Source organism: Sander lucioperca, chromosome 22 (genome assembly GCF_008315115.2).
Source record: "Sander lucioperca isolate FBNREF2018 chromosome 22, SLUC_FBN_1.2, whole genome shotgun sequence".
NCBI classification, from domain to species: Eukaryota; Metazoa; Chordata; class Actinopteri; order Perciformes; family Percidae; genus Sander; species Sander lucioperca.
Genome location: NC_050194.1, coordinates 10,590,217 through 10,605,787, shown reverse-complemented (window position 1 = coordinate 10,605,787; position 15,571 = coordinate 10,590,217). Strand labels below are relative to the sequence as shown.

Below are 15,571 nucleotides of genomic sequence, written 5' to 3'. Positions count from 1 at the left end.
ACACACACACACACACACACGCACGCACGCACGCGCGCACACACGCACACGCACACACACACACACACATACACACAAAACATCAGCCCCTCCAGACAAAACATCAGCCCTTCCAGATCCCAGTCTGACAAACAAGGCTTTCTGTCGTTCTTATGCAGATGCACATACACAGGCCCTTTCCCCTTGGGAGCATGCTCTACCTGCCTAGCCATCTTGCTCAGACTAATGAACAATGCTCTAAATCGGATTACCTTTTATCATCTCTTTGTACTGGCATGGCAGTGATTAAGAGTCAGGAGGAGTGGCGTGAGAGGGCAAATGAGGAGGGGCACGGGGAACAAAACATGCACACAATCAAACCCTCATGCACATACATGCATATGCCCTATCTGCATGGCTTCAGAGGCGAGGTTCCATTCTGTTAATACATTGCCAAATCAATACTACCCTAATATCTACCAGGAGCCTTATCACAAGAGTCACCTTGTTCATTAGCCAAGATTAGTGCTATGGATCTGTCCCAGATTATCCTCTTGGTCCTGCCATCGTTGTAAACCTTGATTGCAATTTAGACAAAATTAGGACCCGATGTTGGCCATTGATCTTTGGTTTAGCAGCAATCACATTGCCTTGGTTCTTTTGTTTGAGGAATACCTCTGTGTGTAGAATATTGATTCTGAATTTGTTGTAGAATTTGAATGGAATAAAAACCTGAATGATTAATGCATCTACCGATGAATTTGCACAGTACTTTTTCTTGCTTTGTTTTAGGGTTGTATCCTTATGTCTGAAAAAGATAGGTCTGGCTATGTTGCTGACATGTATTAGAAAGCATAATAGGTGCTTAATAGTTCTGTCTTTTGTAAGAAAGAATAAGAATGACACTTGTGGTTACTTGAATTATGTACATACTTCTTTTACGCCACTGACATCCTGGTTTCTCTGTTTTCCACCGTGTCCTCTCAGGAGCAGACAGCACAGGCTAACATCTCTAACATCTGCACTGGACTGGAGATTCTCTGCTTCCTGCTGACAGTGCTGCAGTCCCCAGCCATCCTGGCCCATTTCAAACCCCTCCAGCGGGGCATCGCTGCATGCATGACCTGCGGCAACACCAAAGTCCTGCGGGCTGTCCATTCTCTCCTTTCTCGCCTCATGAGCATCTTCCCCACTGAGCCTAGTAGGTTGCCAGTAGTCTAACTGGAACAGGCCAGCTATCCTCAGACTCAGGAAAAGCACTGCATGTCTTGAGTTGTCTGAATAATTGTGAACTCCCTTCTGTGTTCTTTGAAGATGTGCCAAAATACATGGAACTTTGTTCTGTTGATTGATGCTTAAATTCTTAAGTTTGCTTTAGTCATGTGCTAAAACTAAGGCATTGCTTTAGATTCTCAGCTTTTCTTTCTTTGAAGCAAACACTTCTCTCTCCCTCTAGGCACATCAACAGTGGCATCTAAGTATGAGGAATTGGAGTGTCTGTATGCTGCTGTGGGCAAGGTCATCTATGAAGGACTTACCAACTATGAAAAAGCCACAAGCAACACTAACCCCACACAGCTCTTCGGTAAGACCTTCAGCTCTCCACCTCTCCCTTTTTTCTTCATCTCATGTATCCCTTTCTACCACCTTGTGCTCTGTTATTCTCACTTTGTTGCTCATAAACCTGTGGGTTTTTTTAAACAAGGTTTCACACTCCCACTCCATCCCTACAAAACCAAGCTGCCTCAGTCACTTTTAGCAATTAAGCCAGTGAGTGGGTCGTTAAAATGCAAGCCGATGAGCCCTGCTGCTTGGGCTAACATCTGGTGTTTAAACGAAGGCCACAGTCCAGCGGGTCGGGAAAGGTTGTCTCGGGAAGGATTGCTGCTTTCGGCCACCCTTCCTGTATGACCATTACTCTTATCCTCCCAGATGTCAGAGAGCATTAATAGAAAAGGCTTACATTAAAGCTTATTCCCAGGAGACAATTATTAGATTGTTCTTCTTTTATTTGAAATATCTAGTAGCGTTACAGATTAAGGCCCCTCAAGGTGACAAATAGCTACTGGAGAGCAGTCCAAAGGTAATGCTATTTTATACGGTTTCCCAAAATGGCAGTTGTGGTCAATAAAATGCATTTGGTATCCTGCTGTCGCAGAGAGGTGGTGCTGATGTGATGGGCAGTGACATTTGTCTCCACCCGAGGGAGCAGCAACAGAGAGGGACATTACTCATACCTATCCCTGCCTCTGTGACAAACCTTTGTTAAATTCCCTAAAAAAAAAGAAAAAGCCAAGTCCTTATCATGCTGTGTGGCTGAACACAAGCTGACTGCAGGTGTGTGTCTGTTACGTCGCCCCGCAGAGGTTGAGGTTCTTGTCATGTTATTGCATTTCCCATTTTTTTCCCCCTCCCTTCATCCTCCTCTCTTCACCTTCATTTGTTTTCCAGGAACACTGATGATCCTGAAGTCCGCCTGCAGTTACAATGCCAGCTACATCGACCGCCTCATCTCGGTGTTCATGCGCTCACTACAGAAGATGGTGCGGGAACACCTGAGCCCCCAGCAGGCCAACCCAGGGGTCACTGAAACCAGCACGGGTACATGCACATGACTTCAGTGGGAAGATATGAGGAAGCCGAGCGCAGACATAACAAGCACACATACACAGTATACATTATATTACTACATAAAGAATATCACACGCGCACATTCTCTCTCTCTCTCACTCACTCACTCACTCACTCACTCACTCACTCTCTCTCACTCTAGTATGTAATATAGCTTTGAATTGTGATTTTGATAAATACAAGTTATGTAGTCCACCACAGATACAAACAAAATAGATTCTGACCATTCCCCCCGTTCTTGAGTCACCATTGGAGCTCAGAGATCCCCAGACATCAGTTACCGTTTCAGTGGAACTTATTCTGCAGGTCTGCAGTTACAGCTGGCTGACATTATCAGGAAGTCTAGTGTGCGTACTTTCCCTAACCCTGATCTAACAAGGGGTTGTGTGTGTGTGAGGTCAGTTGTGCACAATACACACACACACACACACACACACACTCGTATGGCAACCCTCTTTAGACCCAGTTAGAGCTCAGGTATCCCAGGTATCTCACCAGTGCCTGGCTCCATATAAAAAACCGTATCAAAAGTTCTATATCAATGACCCCAGCTGTGTTCTCAATAGCTGTTGTGGTAGGGGGGTGATCTACTCTACAGAAAGTCTGGTTTCACAGCTCTGGTTCCCACCCTGTATTGGCTCCTAGTATTTCTCAGGATAAAGCAGACAGATGGTCACCTTGTGCTGTTTTGCTATGGGTTTGAAAGAGTAAACGGTAGATGGTTTGGCGCGGAACCTCTTGACAACTTGCTTTGTACTGTATGTTAGGCAGCAAGAGTAAAGACAGTGTTGTTGTTAAGTGTTTTAGGTTGTTTAGCTTTCTCATGACAATTACAAAATTCATCGAGGTTCCATGTTCACTGACTTATCTGAGCTTGGCTTTACCAGATTGGCTTCAGATGGGAGGTAATGGATGAAAGATGCTATCAGTGCTTTCACTTTGCTCCTAGTGACTATATCGGGGAAAACAGACATTTACCCTCCGCTAAGCACAGTTAGAGTCACTAAGACAAAAGGCAAGCTGACCAGCGAGGCTTTTGCCTCTAAAGATTGCAAATGTCTCGCTAGTCAAATAAACTTTATTGAATTAGTTACATCCCGATTGTATTGGAACTGTTTAGTTGTATTTTGGCTGCTATCACTATTGAAAACAAAGTGCACGATTCACATTGTTCAAGACCAGCTTGACTCTTGAGAAAAAAAGACACACGGCGAGACTTTATTTTCTGTTACAGCTCTTATATTTTAGAATAGCAATGAAGAGAAGAAATCCTGTATGTTGGTTGCTTACTTAGCTGATATTGAAGACAGACTCATACAAGTCTGTCAGGTTGATTTGGGGTTTGGTCTGTCTTTGTCTTTCTCTTGTTGGGATTGTTTTTCTATGGTTATTTGTTAAATAGAGAATACGATTGTTTTATGTGATAATTGGAAAAGTACAAATAAAGTGTTTGGAAGACAGACTCACCTTAGCTGGTGTCTGTTGAAGCTTATTTACGGAAAAACATGCACAATAATTTATTCACAAATGTCAACAAATACTTTCCATCAATAATAATACTAAAATGCCTCTCATATTTTGACCCTGTTTCTTGGTAGCTTGTTTGTCTCAGTCCTGCCTGACTGTTAATCTCTCTGTTCTCATAGTGACCAGTGAGCTGGTGATGCTGAGTCTTGACCTGGTGAAGACTCGACTGTCTGTCATGAGCATTGAAATGAGGAAGAACTTCATCCAGGTCATCCTCACTTCGCTGATTGAGAAGTCACCTGACCCCAAAATCCTCCGGGCTGTCGTCAAAATTGTTGAAGAGTGGGTGAAAAACAATTCTCCCATGGCTGCGAATCAGGTAAGAAGGAGGCTTTTCTCTGCGAGACAGTACAGATTGTTCGACTCTGAATCAATATTAATTTACAGAAAATGTGTGATAATGTGTGCAAACAAATAAAAATGTGGGATTCAGCAGATCGTCGCATTGTTTCTTTGACAATAGCAGATGTGACTGAACTGAATCGGCACAGTACATTTTAAAAGGTGTGAAACCTTTGGACAAACGACAAGCAAAGCACAGTTTATAAACCCAGTAAGGTTAACACGAGCACCCACATATACCTACAGAGATGTCTTTGGGTTTTTTTTTAGTTTTTTTTTTTATTTATTAATATTTATTTTTTTTAAGATGTAAAAGGACAGCACACAGTAAAAGGCTGAGCTAGACAGAGGGATGTGGTCACAAGAATAAAACAAAAAAATAGATTATCTGTTTTTTTTTAATTTTATTTTCTTCCCTCTTCTCTTTATCTCTCCTTTATAACCGACATCCCTCTTTTCCTCCTCCCTTTTAGATGCCTAACATACGTGAGAAGTCCGTCTTGCTGGTGAAGATGATGACCTACATAGAGAAGCGTTTCCCCGATGAACTTGAGTTAAATGCCCAGTTCCTGGACCTCGTTAATTACGTCTACAGGTAATTACCACCATTCATCACATGGCCAAATGGCCGCTGCCGCTGCCGCCATGCCGCCCTTGCATCCATCTTAAAAGGAGGGATGAAGGTCGGGAGGTTGAGGCGGGGAAAGACACGAGAGGTTGGGTCAAGGAGCAGTAGAAAAAATAGAGACGAGGAGGAGGGGGTTTGAAGCAGGAGCAGTGTACCATTCATCTTTTTTTAAAGATCAAAGTAAGGATAGGAAATAATACGTCATGGTAGATAAATGGAAATGGTTAGAGTCAGTTGGTGGTACATGGAAAAAGAGTAATTAATTATTAGAAATTAAAGCTGTAAATGGAGTAAAGGTGGAGAATAGGAGGGTGGCATTGTGTAGAAGGGATCAGAAAGACAGCACATAGTGATAGAGATGGATAATGTGCCAGGGTGTTTCACTGAGCTAAAGTAGTGTCAGGACTCAGCCAACTCCTGACAGGACACCCAGTAGGTGGGGGCCAGAGGGGAGAGACTGTCCTTCTGCCCGCTATTCATCAAACCTGGCTCTCTTTGTCTTTCTGTCTTACCCACATACACATTTAATCAGCCAAATGTACCCTGTATCCCTCCACCCCATCTGCTCTTCATGTCAAAAGATTTAGAACGAGCAGTAAAGCCATGATGGACAGCACGTAATGATAATGGCATCATAAAGCAGCTGTGCCCGAACAATGTGTGATTAAGAGAATGGCGCAAATACGGGCAATATGCAGCTGGGGCAGCCTTGCCTTTGTTGTTTCTTTTATCCCACCTTCCCTTCTGTTACGGCCGTTTTACAGTAACCGCAGCCAGGCTGGTGCGCCATCGTGACGTCAAAATGACGTAGATACTAATTAGTGGTAGATAATTTATTAAGACATTAATGCAAATGTAATAGTAAAGAAACAAAAACATATTATGTTTGATATGATAATTCATTTAAAAAGTAACAAAAGTAAAAGTCATTTAAAGAAAAATTAAAAAAAGAAAGTCTCAAGCCTCCTCAAATTGCTGCAAAATATCTGAGAGTTGATGATGGCTTCCAAACTGACCATAGAGTCAGCACATCTCTGATATACTCTCAGCAAAAAAATGTATATGATACTCAAGTTCACAAGTTCAATGGGTAAGAGCCAGCATGCAAGCTCTGTCAAATAAATGGTTTGTCCCTCACATTGTTCAGGGATGAGAGCCTTTCAGGAAGTGACATCACCTCCAAGTTGGAGCCAGCCTTCCTCTCGGGGCTCCGGTGCACTCAGCCACTGATCAGAGCCAAGTTCTTTGAGGTGTTTGACGCCTCCATGAAGCGCCGTGTCTATGAGAGGCTGCTCTACATCTGCTGCTCTCAGAACTGGGAGGCCATGGGCAGCCACTTCTGGATCAAACAGTGCATAGAGGTAAACAGCGCTGCCTCTAATCTTTCAGTAGGCCTTTCAAGCCTTTTATCCAGCATGAAAACCTAATACATTTTTAATTCATAAAATGTTTGTTTTTTGGTTTAGCTTCGGCTACCCTCTTGTCACGCTGAAAGTTGTCATGTCATTTACTGTCGCTGATCTTTGCGTTTTTCCCTTGGTTTTTGTGTGCGCGTTTGTGTTTGTGTGTGTGTGTATGTGCTTGTTAGCTGCTGTTGGCAGTGTGTGAGCGAAACACCATCATCGGCACCAGCTGCCAGGGATCCATGTTGCCCTCCATCACTAACGTCATCAACCTGGCTGACAGCCATGACCGCGCCGCCTTCGCCATGGCAACGCATGTCAAGCAGGAGCCACGTGAGAGGGAGAACAGTGAGACCAAGGAGGAGGTGGGACACACACACACACACACACACACACACACACACACACACACACACACACACACACACACACACACACACGTTACATACTGTGGTCCTGAGAAAAGATTAAAAGATGATTGTTTTCTTCTCTGCTCTGGCAGGATGTGGAGATAGACATAGAGTTAGCACCAGGTGACCAGACAGCCATCCCCAAGACTAAGGAGCAGGCTGAGAGAGATGCAGGCAACCAACTGCACATGCTGACAAACCGCCATGACAAGTTTCTAGACTCACTGCGGGAGGTCAAGGTAAGTTTGGCCTTTCTGGAACCAGCACGTATTCTGTCCTACAGTGTACTGAGGGGCTGTTAAAACTGATTTGGATTTTGACAAAGTTGGGGGAAATTATGTATCTAAGCATTATGTTGAAGAATTTTTAGAATTGCCCTAATTACCCAGGGGCTACTACTAGCAATATTATAGAGAACGTTTGAGATATTTAACTTCATCATATATTTGAAAAATTTTCCCTCTTCTATTCTGTGTAAAGTTGTTTGTGATCCAGAGCCCTGCTGATTTTTATTTTAGCAATAAGATGCGATAAGACCGATCTTAAGACCAATTTTTGAAGGTCTTGGTCTTGTCTCGGAATTGTCCGCATTTTTACTCGGTCTAGTCTCAGGATTTTATTTTAAGACCGGTCAAGACCAAAACTGCAGGGATTTCGCCAAATTCAAAAAGCATTGTCTGATTTATGCCTATGTGTTAAAACTTGCAAATGCAACCAATAACTTGACTCGTGTCTAATTTGAAATTTGTTTCCGTAAAACCCCCCTCTCCTTGTCCCCTTTACACACACTCCCAAGAAAGTGAATGCGGGAGACAGGAGAAGACGCTCTGGCTGTCTAACACAAATCTGGTCTTGGTCTTGACTTGGTCTCAATCCCTCAAAGTGGCGGTCTTGTTTCAGTCTCGAAACACTCTGGTCTTAGTAATGACTTGGTCTTGGTTTAGGTGGTCTCGACTACTACACTGCAATTAACCACCCAGTAGGATAGTAAATCAGCAGTACTCTCCCGGAGACAAGGATTCTGAACCCTTGCCTTGATGAGTCAGCAGCTGTCATTTTTTCTCTGCTCTGTGTTAGACGGGGGCACTTCTGAACGCTCTTGTCCAGCTTTGTCACATCTCCACACCGCTGGCTGAGAAGACCTGGGTTCAGCTCTTCCCTCGCCTCTGGAAGATCCTCTCTGACAGGCAGCAGCATGTGAGTATAACATTGACTTAGTTAACTTACTCACTGGCTTCTATCTAGTTACACCCCGACCAGAGAAGCACATAGCTAAGTAACTTGAGTTGTATACACAGTACATTTTAGTATTGCTCAGAGTACAGTGGAAGTATGCTGATGGTTGAGGTTATATGTGTAACCAAGCCATCATATTTTTAAATGTTGTGAATATTAAATAAGAGAAAGAAATGCACTTGCCTGAGGATGTTTTAAGCATCAGCAACAACAGAATGTCCATCCAGCTTTATGGGGCAACATTTGATGTAATTTTGCATATTAGGTATTGCTAAAATATTTTACATTTGCATGGCATACAGTATTAAAGTGTTGCCAATACTGTTGTCAATACTTTTTAAAATCTAAAATGTGTCCCTTGGTTGGCAAATAACTCTCTTTCAGAATCTAAATCATAAAAACAGATGCACGCTTACGTCTTCTCACTACCCCAAGTATTTTTGACTTGCACATTGCCTGTTACTTCTCATTGTGTACACCCATCCACTCCCCATATTCTTTTCTGTATCTTATCAATGACGCAAGCGGACATTAACTCTGACCTTGGCCCTCCCATTACTGTTTCAAAACGTGCAATTCCATTTAATGAGGACAGATTCATTTATGCTAAATATGGAAACGAGACAGCAGAGGGAGGAAAGCTGTAATGAGTTTAACGAACCAGATGCATATAGAATATTTAGAATTGTTGAAAGGCCTTGATTTTAAGTGATTAAGCTCTTAAACATCTAAAAGATGCAGTCAATAAAAATATGGCTTCAAAATGATGATATTTTCTTTTTTTGTGACAGGCATTAAGTCACAAATATGTCACATAATGTATGGTTATTCTGATGCCTGCCTCAGCTCTGCGTTTAATGCCCGTATTACACCATATCAATTACTGGTGCTCAGGCTTTATATCTCTGAGGGGATTATTACATGGGAATGATATAAAAGCGCATTTTTTTCTACGGAAGGAATTTGATGACATATTGGCCTTCTTCACCATCAGCCTAATTAAAGTGACCATCAAGGCATTAATTATTCCATGCTGTCAACAGGCAGTGAAAATTATATTCATTACCAATGCATCATTTATTTCTGAGTCTGTGTCAGTCATGATTATCAGAGCACTAACTCCGCGGTCACACTCAGTCTATTCTGTCTGAATGTGGCCGTTCTGAGGGGCTCTATTGCATAGAGTGGCCCTGTGCAGTTCCAACAAAGCAAATATATATATATTTTTTTTTTTTTTTTTTTTTTGCATTACGTTATAAGAAAAGTACAAGTGCTAAATAGGCTGCGTTATTTGAAAATGAGTGACTATGACTGGGTTAAAAGGTTGTAATCACTTGCATCATGTTAATATTTTCTAACATTGACTATTTGTACATAAATGTATGTAAAATTACAACAATTCAAAAAATCTCATGTGGCTCATTTCCATAAAAAATGAATGGACTTCCAGCGACATGTTGGTCATTTATCTTCTTCTACATACAATTTCTCATTTATCACTTCCCAGTCATCTTACCTGTTTTCTCTTCCCTCTCTTTTCCTGTTTCCTAACAGCTCTCTGTTACTGGAAAACAGCATCATGTTGCATCCCATACATGCAACAGAATGCCTTTATCAATATGCTATATCATAGCACTGCTGCTTAAGTGAAACTGGGTAGTTGATTTGCTGTCTCTCTCTCCCCTCTCTAGGCTTTGTCAGGAGAAATGAGTCCTTTCCTATGCAGTGGCAGCCACCAGGCCCAGAGGGACTGTCAGCCCAGTGCCCTAAACTGCTTTGTTGAGGCCATGTCCCAGTGTGTGCCTCCTATTCCCATCCGCCCTTGTGTGCTGAAGTACTTGGGCAAGACACACAACCTCTGGCTACGCTCCACTCTAATGCTGGAGCAGCAGGCCTTTGAAAAGGGCCTCAGCCTGCACAGCAAACCCAAGCAGAGCACAGAGTTCTACGAGCAGGAAAGCATCACACCACCTCAACAGGTAATGCATTTTGATATAAGCTTGGAGTTGGCCATATTAGCTTTTGTATGACCCTCAAATACTTTTTTTATTTTGGCTATTTTCCACTTATATTTTAATAACTTGACAATGGACAGTCTTCACACAATGTAGCGTTACTACCTCAAGGACTTTATTTCTCAGGAAAGCAGTAACAAAATAGATCATAATGTGACACTCTAGTCCGAAAGACAAAAGAAAGCAGCCATCTTCTTAAATGTACTTTTTTTTATTTATTTTTCCTTCTCTTTAACAGTGGAGGATCCAGAGATATATTTGTCACATGTGTGTTGCAGCGTCATATTTAAAGTTGGAAAATCTGCCTCTTATCCTGTTTGAAATAAACCCATTAGCAAAGCTGCTCTCATTCAGTTTCCAATTTTATAACTGGAAATGTTTAAATTTGTTCTGCTGCCATTCACATTTTGTTCTACTTGTCTATAGGAGATTTTGGACTCCCTAGCAGAGCTCTACTCTCTGCTCCAAGAGGAGGACATGTGGGCCGGCCTGTGGCAGAAGAGGTGCAAGTTTCCCGAGACCGCCACAGCCATTGCCTACGAGCAGCATGGTTTCTTCGAACAGGTGAGAGAAAGCTTGAAAGGAAACCACTGGCTGCTTTAAAATGAATGTATGATCTTACTTAGTATACACTGTTGCCAGTTTATTGGGTTCACCATCCTACACATATATCCCACCTCCTTGAATCTGTTATTTAATGTATAAATAAATAAATAAATTTAATTTAACTTTATGGGCTGTAATTTGTGGTGCTGTTAAATTATATTGCATCTTGCTGAGAGGTGTTTTTAATCTTATGTCCACCCCATTTATATCAATAAGGATAGGAAAAATGTTGCAGCAAGTTGCACCAACGCAGGCATGTTGGGCTGATAATCATTTTATTAGCCTAAAAAAGCTTGTTATAAAATCTGTCATGTGTCTGTTTAGGCCCAAGAGAGCTACGAGAAAGCAATGGAGAAGGCTAGAAGAGAGCACGAGCGGAGCAACGTCTCGCCAGCCATCTTCCCTGAGTACCAGCTCTGGGAGGACCACTGGATACGGTAAGATTTCTGGATCCCAGAGGGCAGTCTTGTGTTACACATCAAGAGAGTTAGCAGAGCACAAAACCTTAGTGGATTTTCACTTTAATACCTTCAAATATTAATACATTCATATATATTGTGCACCATTGATTGTTCAAACCAGATAACATTTATTCCATTCATCACATAGCAGGGCACAGTCATACAGCAGGGCATCCAGACTGCATTTGAAGAATATAATGAACAAACTGAATTTCTGTACAATATGTATATGTTTCCTTTATAAACCTGCAGGCCACCATGTACCACTTTTTTGTTGTTATATGCAGAGGCGGTTCTACATTGAATTACACCCAGGGCGAGACCCCCTTTGGGTTAAAAGCAAATTAAAGCACAGGGCCTCTTGATGAATGAGAGATATATATATATATATATAATGAGAGGCCCTGTGCTTTAATTTGAAGAGGTCTATCATGAGTGTTTGTCTGCCTAAGCAGATAGAAAAGCTACAATTCTCGTTAAGAAAGTTTGCATGATGTGCAACGTTTATATAGGCTACTAATGCAATCATACAGTAAAGCATGCCTACGTCTTTTATTGTTGTAGTGTTTTGTCCACCACTCAGTTTTTGGCTCAGTTTTATCAAGGGCCAAAGTGTTTTAAGGGGAGTTGTGCTTACCGCAGGTTCTACCCTCACGCCCTCATCTCTCTCTCTCTCCTCCTGAGTCAGTGTGCATGCCACTGCCGCCGACACTATATCTACTATCATCAGCCACGGGAGCTGATGAAGGTCCTGCTACTGCCAAAAACATGTCTTTTCGCTTTTTTCTTTTATTTGAGCCGCTTGGGTAACTTTGTTTGATTTTCGCGTTTAGACCATTGACATAAAAGAAAGGTTTAGACTCGTCTTGCTCCGTCTCTGTGTACTTCCGAGTTCTCCTGTCACCGTGTGTTTATCTTTCGCGCCGGGCCCCGCAACGTTACGGACTAGTCCATTTCATTGTGAAAGTAGGGGGTGCAAGCAGGGCGCCTGCAGCTTCAGGGGGCGCCAATCTGCCAATTCCCCACACACTGAAATGATAGATAATAGAAAACTGCTTCGCAGAGCAGAGGATTTTTTTTCTTCAAGTGCTCGTGGCGCCCCCCCCCCCATGACTCATGATAAAATGCCGCCCCGGGCGGCTGCCGGGGTCACCCATGCCAAAAACCGCCACTGCTTATATGGATGTGGCATTGGTGCTGTTGCTGGGAAAATATGTATCTGTCAGCAGGGAAATCCATCAAGTCAATTGTGATATGTGTGAATTAAATGGCTTCTTAATAACTTGCCACAGTCTAGGATGACCACCATGCCTCCCTGCAGAACCAAATGACTCTCCCAGTAGTATGCCTGCCTGTTAAAAACCCATTATTGTTATTTTACATAGGGTCCAATGTTAAGTGTATTTTTCCATGCAAGTAATTCAAAAAATGAAAAGAAGACACACAGCTATATGTGTGAGACTAAGAAACCGCAAGGAGCCTATGCAAATATGAAAAAAAAATGTTAAAGCCAAAATGATAACCTGTGAATTTTTAGCCAGACAAACCTCCCATAGTAACTGCTCCAAATGCAAAAAGGATGCATTTTACCACTAAAATGTTGTTTAGCTTAGCTGTAGCACATTTAAAAGCATCCACTTTTTAATGTTGCCTGAACTTTTCATCTCCCTTGTCTTCATTATTCCAGCTGTTCTAAGGAATTGAACCAGTGGGAACCTCTGACAGAATACGGCCAATCTAAAGGCCACTCAAACCCTTATCTCATGCTCGAGTGTGCTTGGAGGGTTTCCAATTGGGCTGCCATGAAGGAGGCTCTGGTACAGGTGAGGAGTGCGGGGTCCCCATGTAGAAATGTATTCATGTATGGATTTTGACACACATAAACACACAATCTGCACACAGGAGTGCTCTCACTGTCTCCCAAAGGTTGCGATAACCTTGAACAGTTTTGACAGAAAAAAGAAACCAGAACCACAAATTCTCAGTAACACAATCACAGACGCAGTGGAGCCTTGAGAGTTGAACCCAGTGAACCAGAGACTTAACTTTTTTTTCCATTTTATTCCTGGTTTCCCGGTACAGTGCTGTATATTAGGCACAGGCCTTGTGTCAGTGTATAGTAACTTGTTATTGGGACCGTCCAGTCCCTGCACAACCCCTCACCCCCGGGGAGAATGAGAGAGCTGGCTGTAAAGCTGTGGAAATGCAGTTCAGCTGTTTGCTCTGTTAATTTATTGGCTTCATGTTTCCTAAAACAAAGTGTAGACTGGTGGCGAGCGCGTGATAGTACCTGACACATAACAAATACTCCTGCTTTGCTCTTTCAAGGAGACTTGGAACCAATCCATTGAGCCGGTCTGTCCTAAGGTGACACCTAATTAAATTGTCCGGATGGCAGCACCAACTCCGCTATATCCCTTCCTCTGTGTTTCATTCCTTCCTTCCTCAGTGTACCCATTTCTCTCTCTTTTGTCTCGTACTTCTCCAACTTCTCTTCTTTACTTGGTTTTCTTTTTGTTATTACTGCCATTTCTACTTGCACCTCCATGTCTTCATCCCTCGCTCTGCAGCATTGGTTTTAGTGGCTAATATTTACGACATCTGTGTGTGTGAATAATTACCCCGGCATCTGCTGCAGGGTGATTTGTTTTACGGTGGAGGAGAGGAGCCAGGCTTTCAGTTGCCTGCTTGCCCACCGCTCACCAGCTCAGAGGCGAAGTCCAAATGTCCCCGCTTTCAATTAAAGCCGGCTCTTGATAAGGGCGGCCCTGTCTCCAGGATATTCATCAAGCGTCACCCCTGATAAGTGCGCTCTGACCCATCACTGTAATTTTCTCCAACATCGGAAGAGTATACACAAATACACACCTATGCTTTCTCATTCTCTTGCTCTTTTCTTCTCGGGTCTTTCTCTCACTCACTTAATAAGAAATAAACACACAACCGCAAAACCACAGGTTTGACGTAGCAGGCACCCCTGGGCTATTGTTTGTTTAGTGTTAATACACTCAGCCTTTTAATCAATAGCATTTTCCTGTCCTTCGCCTCCGTCTCTGACTCGTCGGGTTGATTAGTCATTAGTACAAAAGTCCTGCTGAAACCATTCAGAAAATAAATTGCAGTACAGTATTGTTGTGTGTTTGTATTAAATTATGCAAGGAAAGTGTCATAGCCCCCTTGGATGTTTTCATTTAATTAAAACTGCCACATTCTCAACGCTGTGGGGAGTGTGCGCTATTCTGCCTGAAATCATACGGACAAACCTAAACACGCGCAGGAAAACCACTCACCGTGTATGTCACCAATTCCACATTTATTTAGGTGTTTATCTTTTTGAGTTGCAACTAACAGCTACTGCCTGTCAGTCAGCTGTTTCCAAAAGTATACATTTTTGTTGTACTTAAGAGCAAGGGGAATAAAGACAAAAAAAATCTGTATTATTACCTTAAACCAGATATTCGTTGAGGAGATTGGCAGTCTTCTCAAAATGTAATCTTCTCAGCATTTGACCCTGTGTGCTACCGGTGTGGAATTTGCGGGAAAACGGATTGCTTTACAAGCTGTTTTGAAGCTGTTTTCCAGTGCAAACACAAGTGAAGCTTGATTTTTCTGGAGACAGCAGATGGTAGAATAAGTAAAAGACTGGTGAAAGAAACAAATTACAGCACATTTATACTCTTCAGATGAAAGCAAACAAGCAAAATTTCCATTTACAACAGCAGCATTATTTGTGAATGATCTTGACATGTGGCAGAACATTTGAGAACGACAGATATTCAAACCCCTGTTGTCGTGAGACTGAGCCTCCACCATGATCTCATCTTTTTATTATAGTTACACCAAGGTACACCAATTAATTTGAGAGTTGTATGTTGAGCTTTAAAAATGTTTGTCATTCCCAACCTATTATCCTTTCAGAACAAATATTATTATTATAAATACTTAATATAGTCCTTTTTGTTGTTAATAATTCAGTTTTGTAGCCAGTCTTCTGCTTCTATAAATATGTGTTGAAACATGGACATTGACATTCTGTATGAATCTCCAGGTGGAGCTGAGCTGTCCTAAGGAGATGGCGTGGAAGGTGAACATGCACCGTGGCTACCTGGCCATCTGCCACCCAGAGGAGCAGCAGCTCAACTTCATAGAGCGACTGGTGGAGATGGCCTCCAGCCTGGCCATCCGCGAGTGGAGGAGGTTGCCTCATATTGTCTCCCACGTACACACGCCGCTGCTGCAGGTCAGTGCACAAAATGCATGGAGACCTTTTCCTGTTGAAATGCTCCAGTTAGACTGACCTGGCAGTCAGGAAGCCGGGATGCGTAGTCAAGGG

The 15,571-nt window shown here is 42.5% G+C and overlaps 1 protein-coding gene across 2 annotated transcripts in view; it reads left to right on the top strand.

Moving 5' to 3' along the window:
* LOC116044196 (transformation/transcription domain-associated protein) overlaps positions 1 to 15,571 on the top strand; it is a 92,095-nt gene that overhangs the window by 45,043 nt on the left and 31,481 nt on the right. For both annotated transcript variants that reach the window (XM_035997300.1, XM_035997301.1), the window contains 14 exons: positions 967 to 1,180; positions 1,436 to 1,564; positions 2,431 to 2,580; positions 4,257 to 4,456; positions 4,953 to 5,074; positions 6,255 to 6,468; positions 6,696 to 6,875; positions 7,013 to 7,159; positions 7,998 to 8,117; positions 9,848 to 10,135; positions 10,598 to 10,735; positions 11,102 to 11,214; positions 12,926 to 13,061; positions 15,287 to 15,478. In XM_035997300.1, the coding sequence (XP_035853193.1) occupies positions 967 to 1,180; positions 1,436 to 1,564; positions 2,431 to 2,580; positions 4,257 to 4,456; positions 4,953 to 5,074; positions 6,255 to 6,468; positions 6,696 to 6,875; positions 7,013 to 7,159; positions 7,998 to 8,117; positions 9,848 to 10,135; positions 10,598 to 10,735; positions 11,102 to 11,214; positions 12,926 to 13,061; positions 15,287 to 15,478 (2,343 nt within the window). The remainder of the gene's footprint in view (positions 1 to 966; positions 1,181 to 1,435; positions 1,565 to 2,430; positions 2,581 to 4,256; positions 4,457 to 4,952; positions 5,075 to 6,254; positions 6,469 to 6,695; positions 6,876 to 7,012; positions 7,160 to 7,997; positions 8,118 to 9,847; positions 10,136 to 10,597; positions 10,736 to 11,101; positions 11,215 to 12,925; positions 13,062 to 15,286; positions 15,479 to 15,571) is intronic.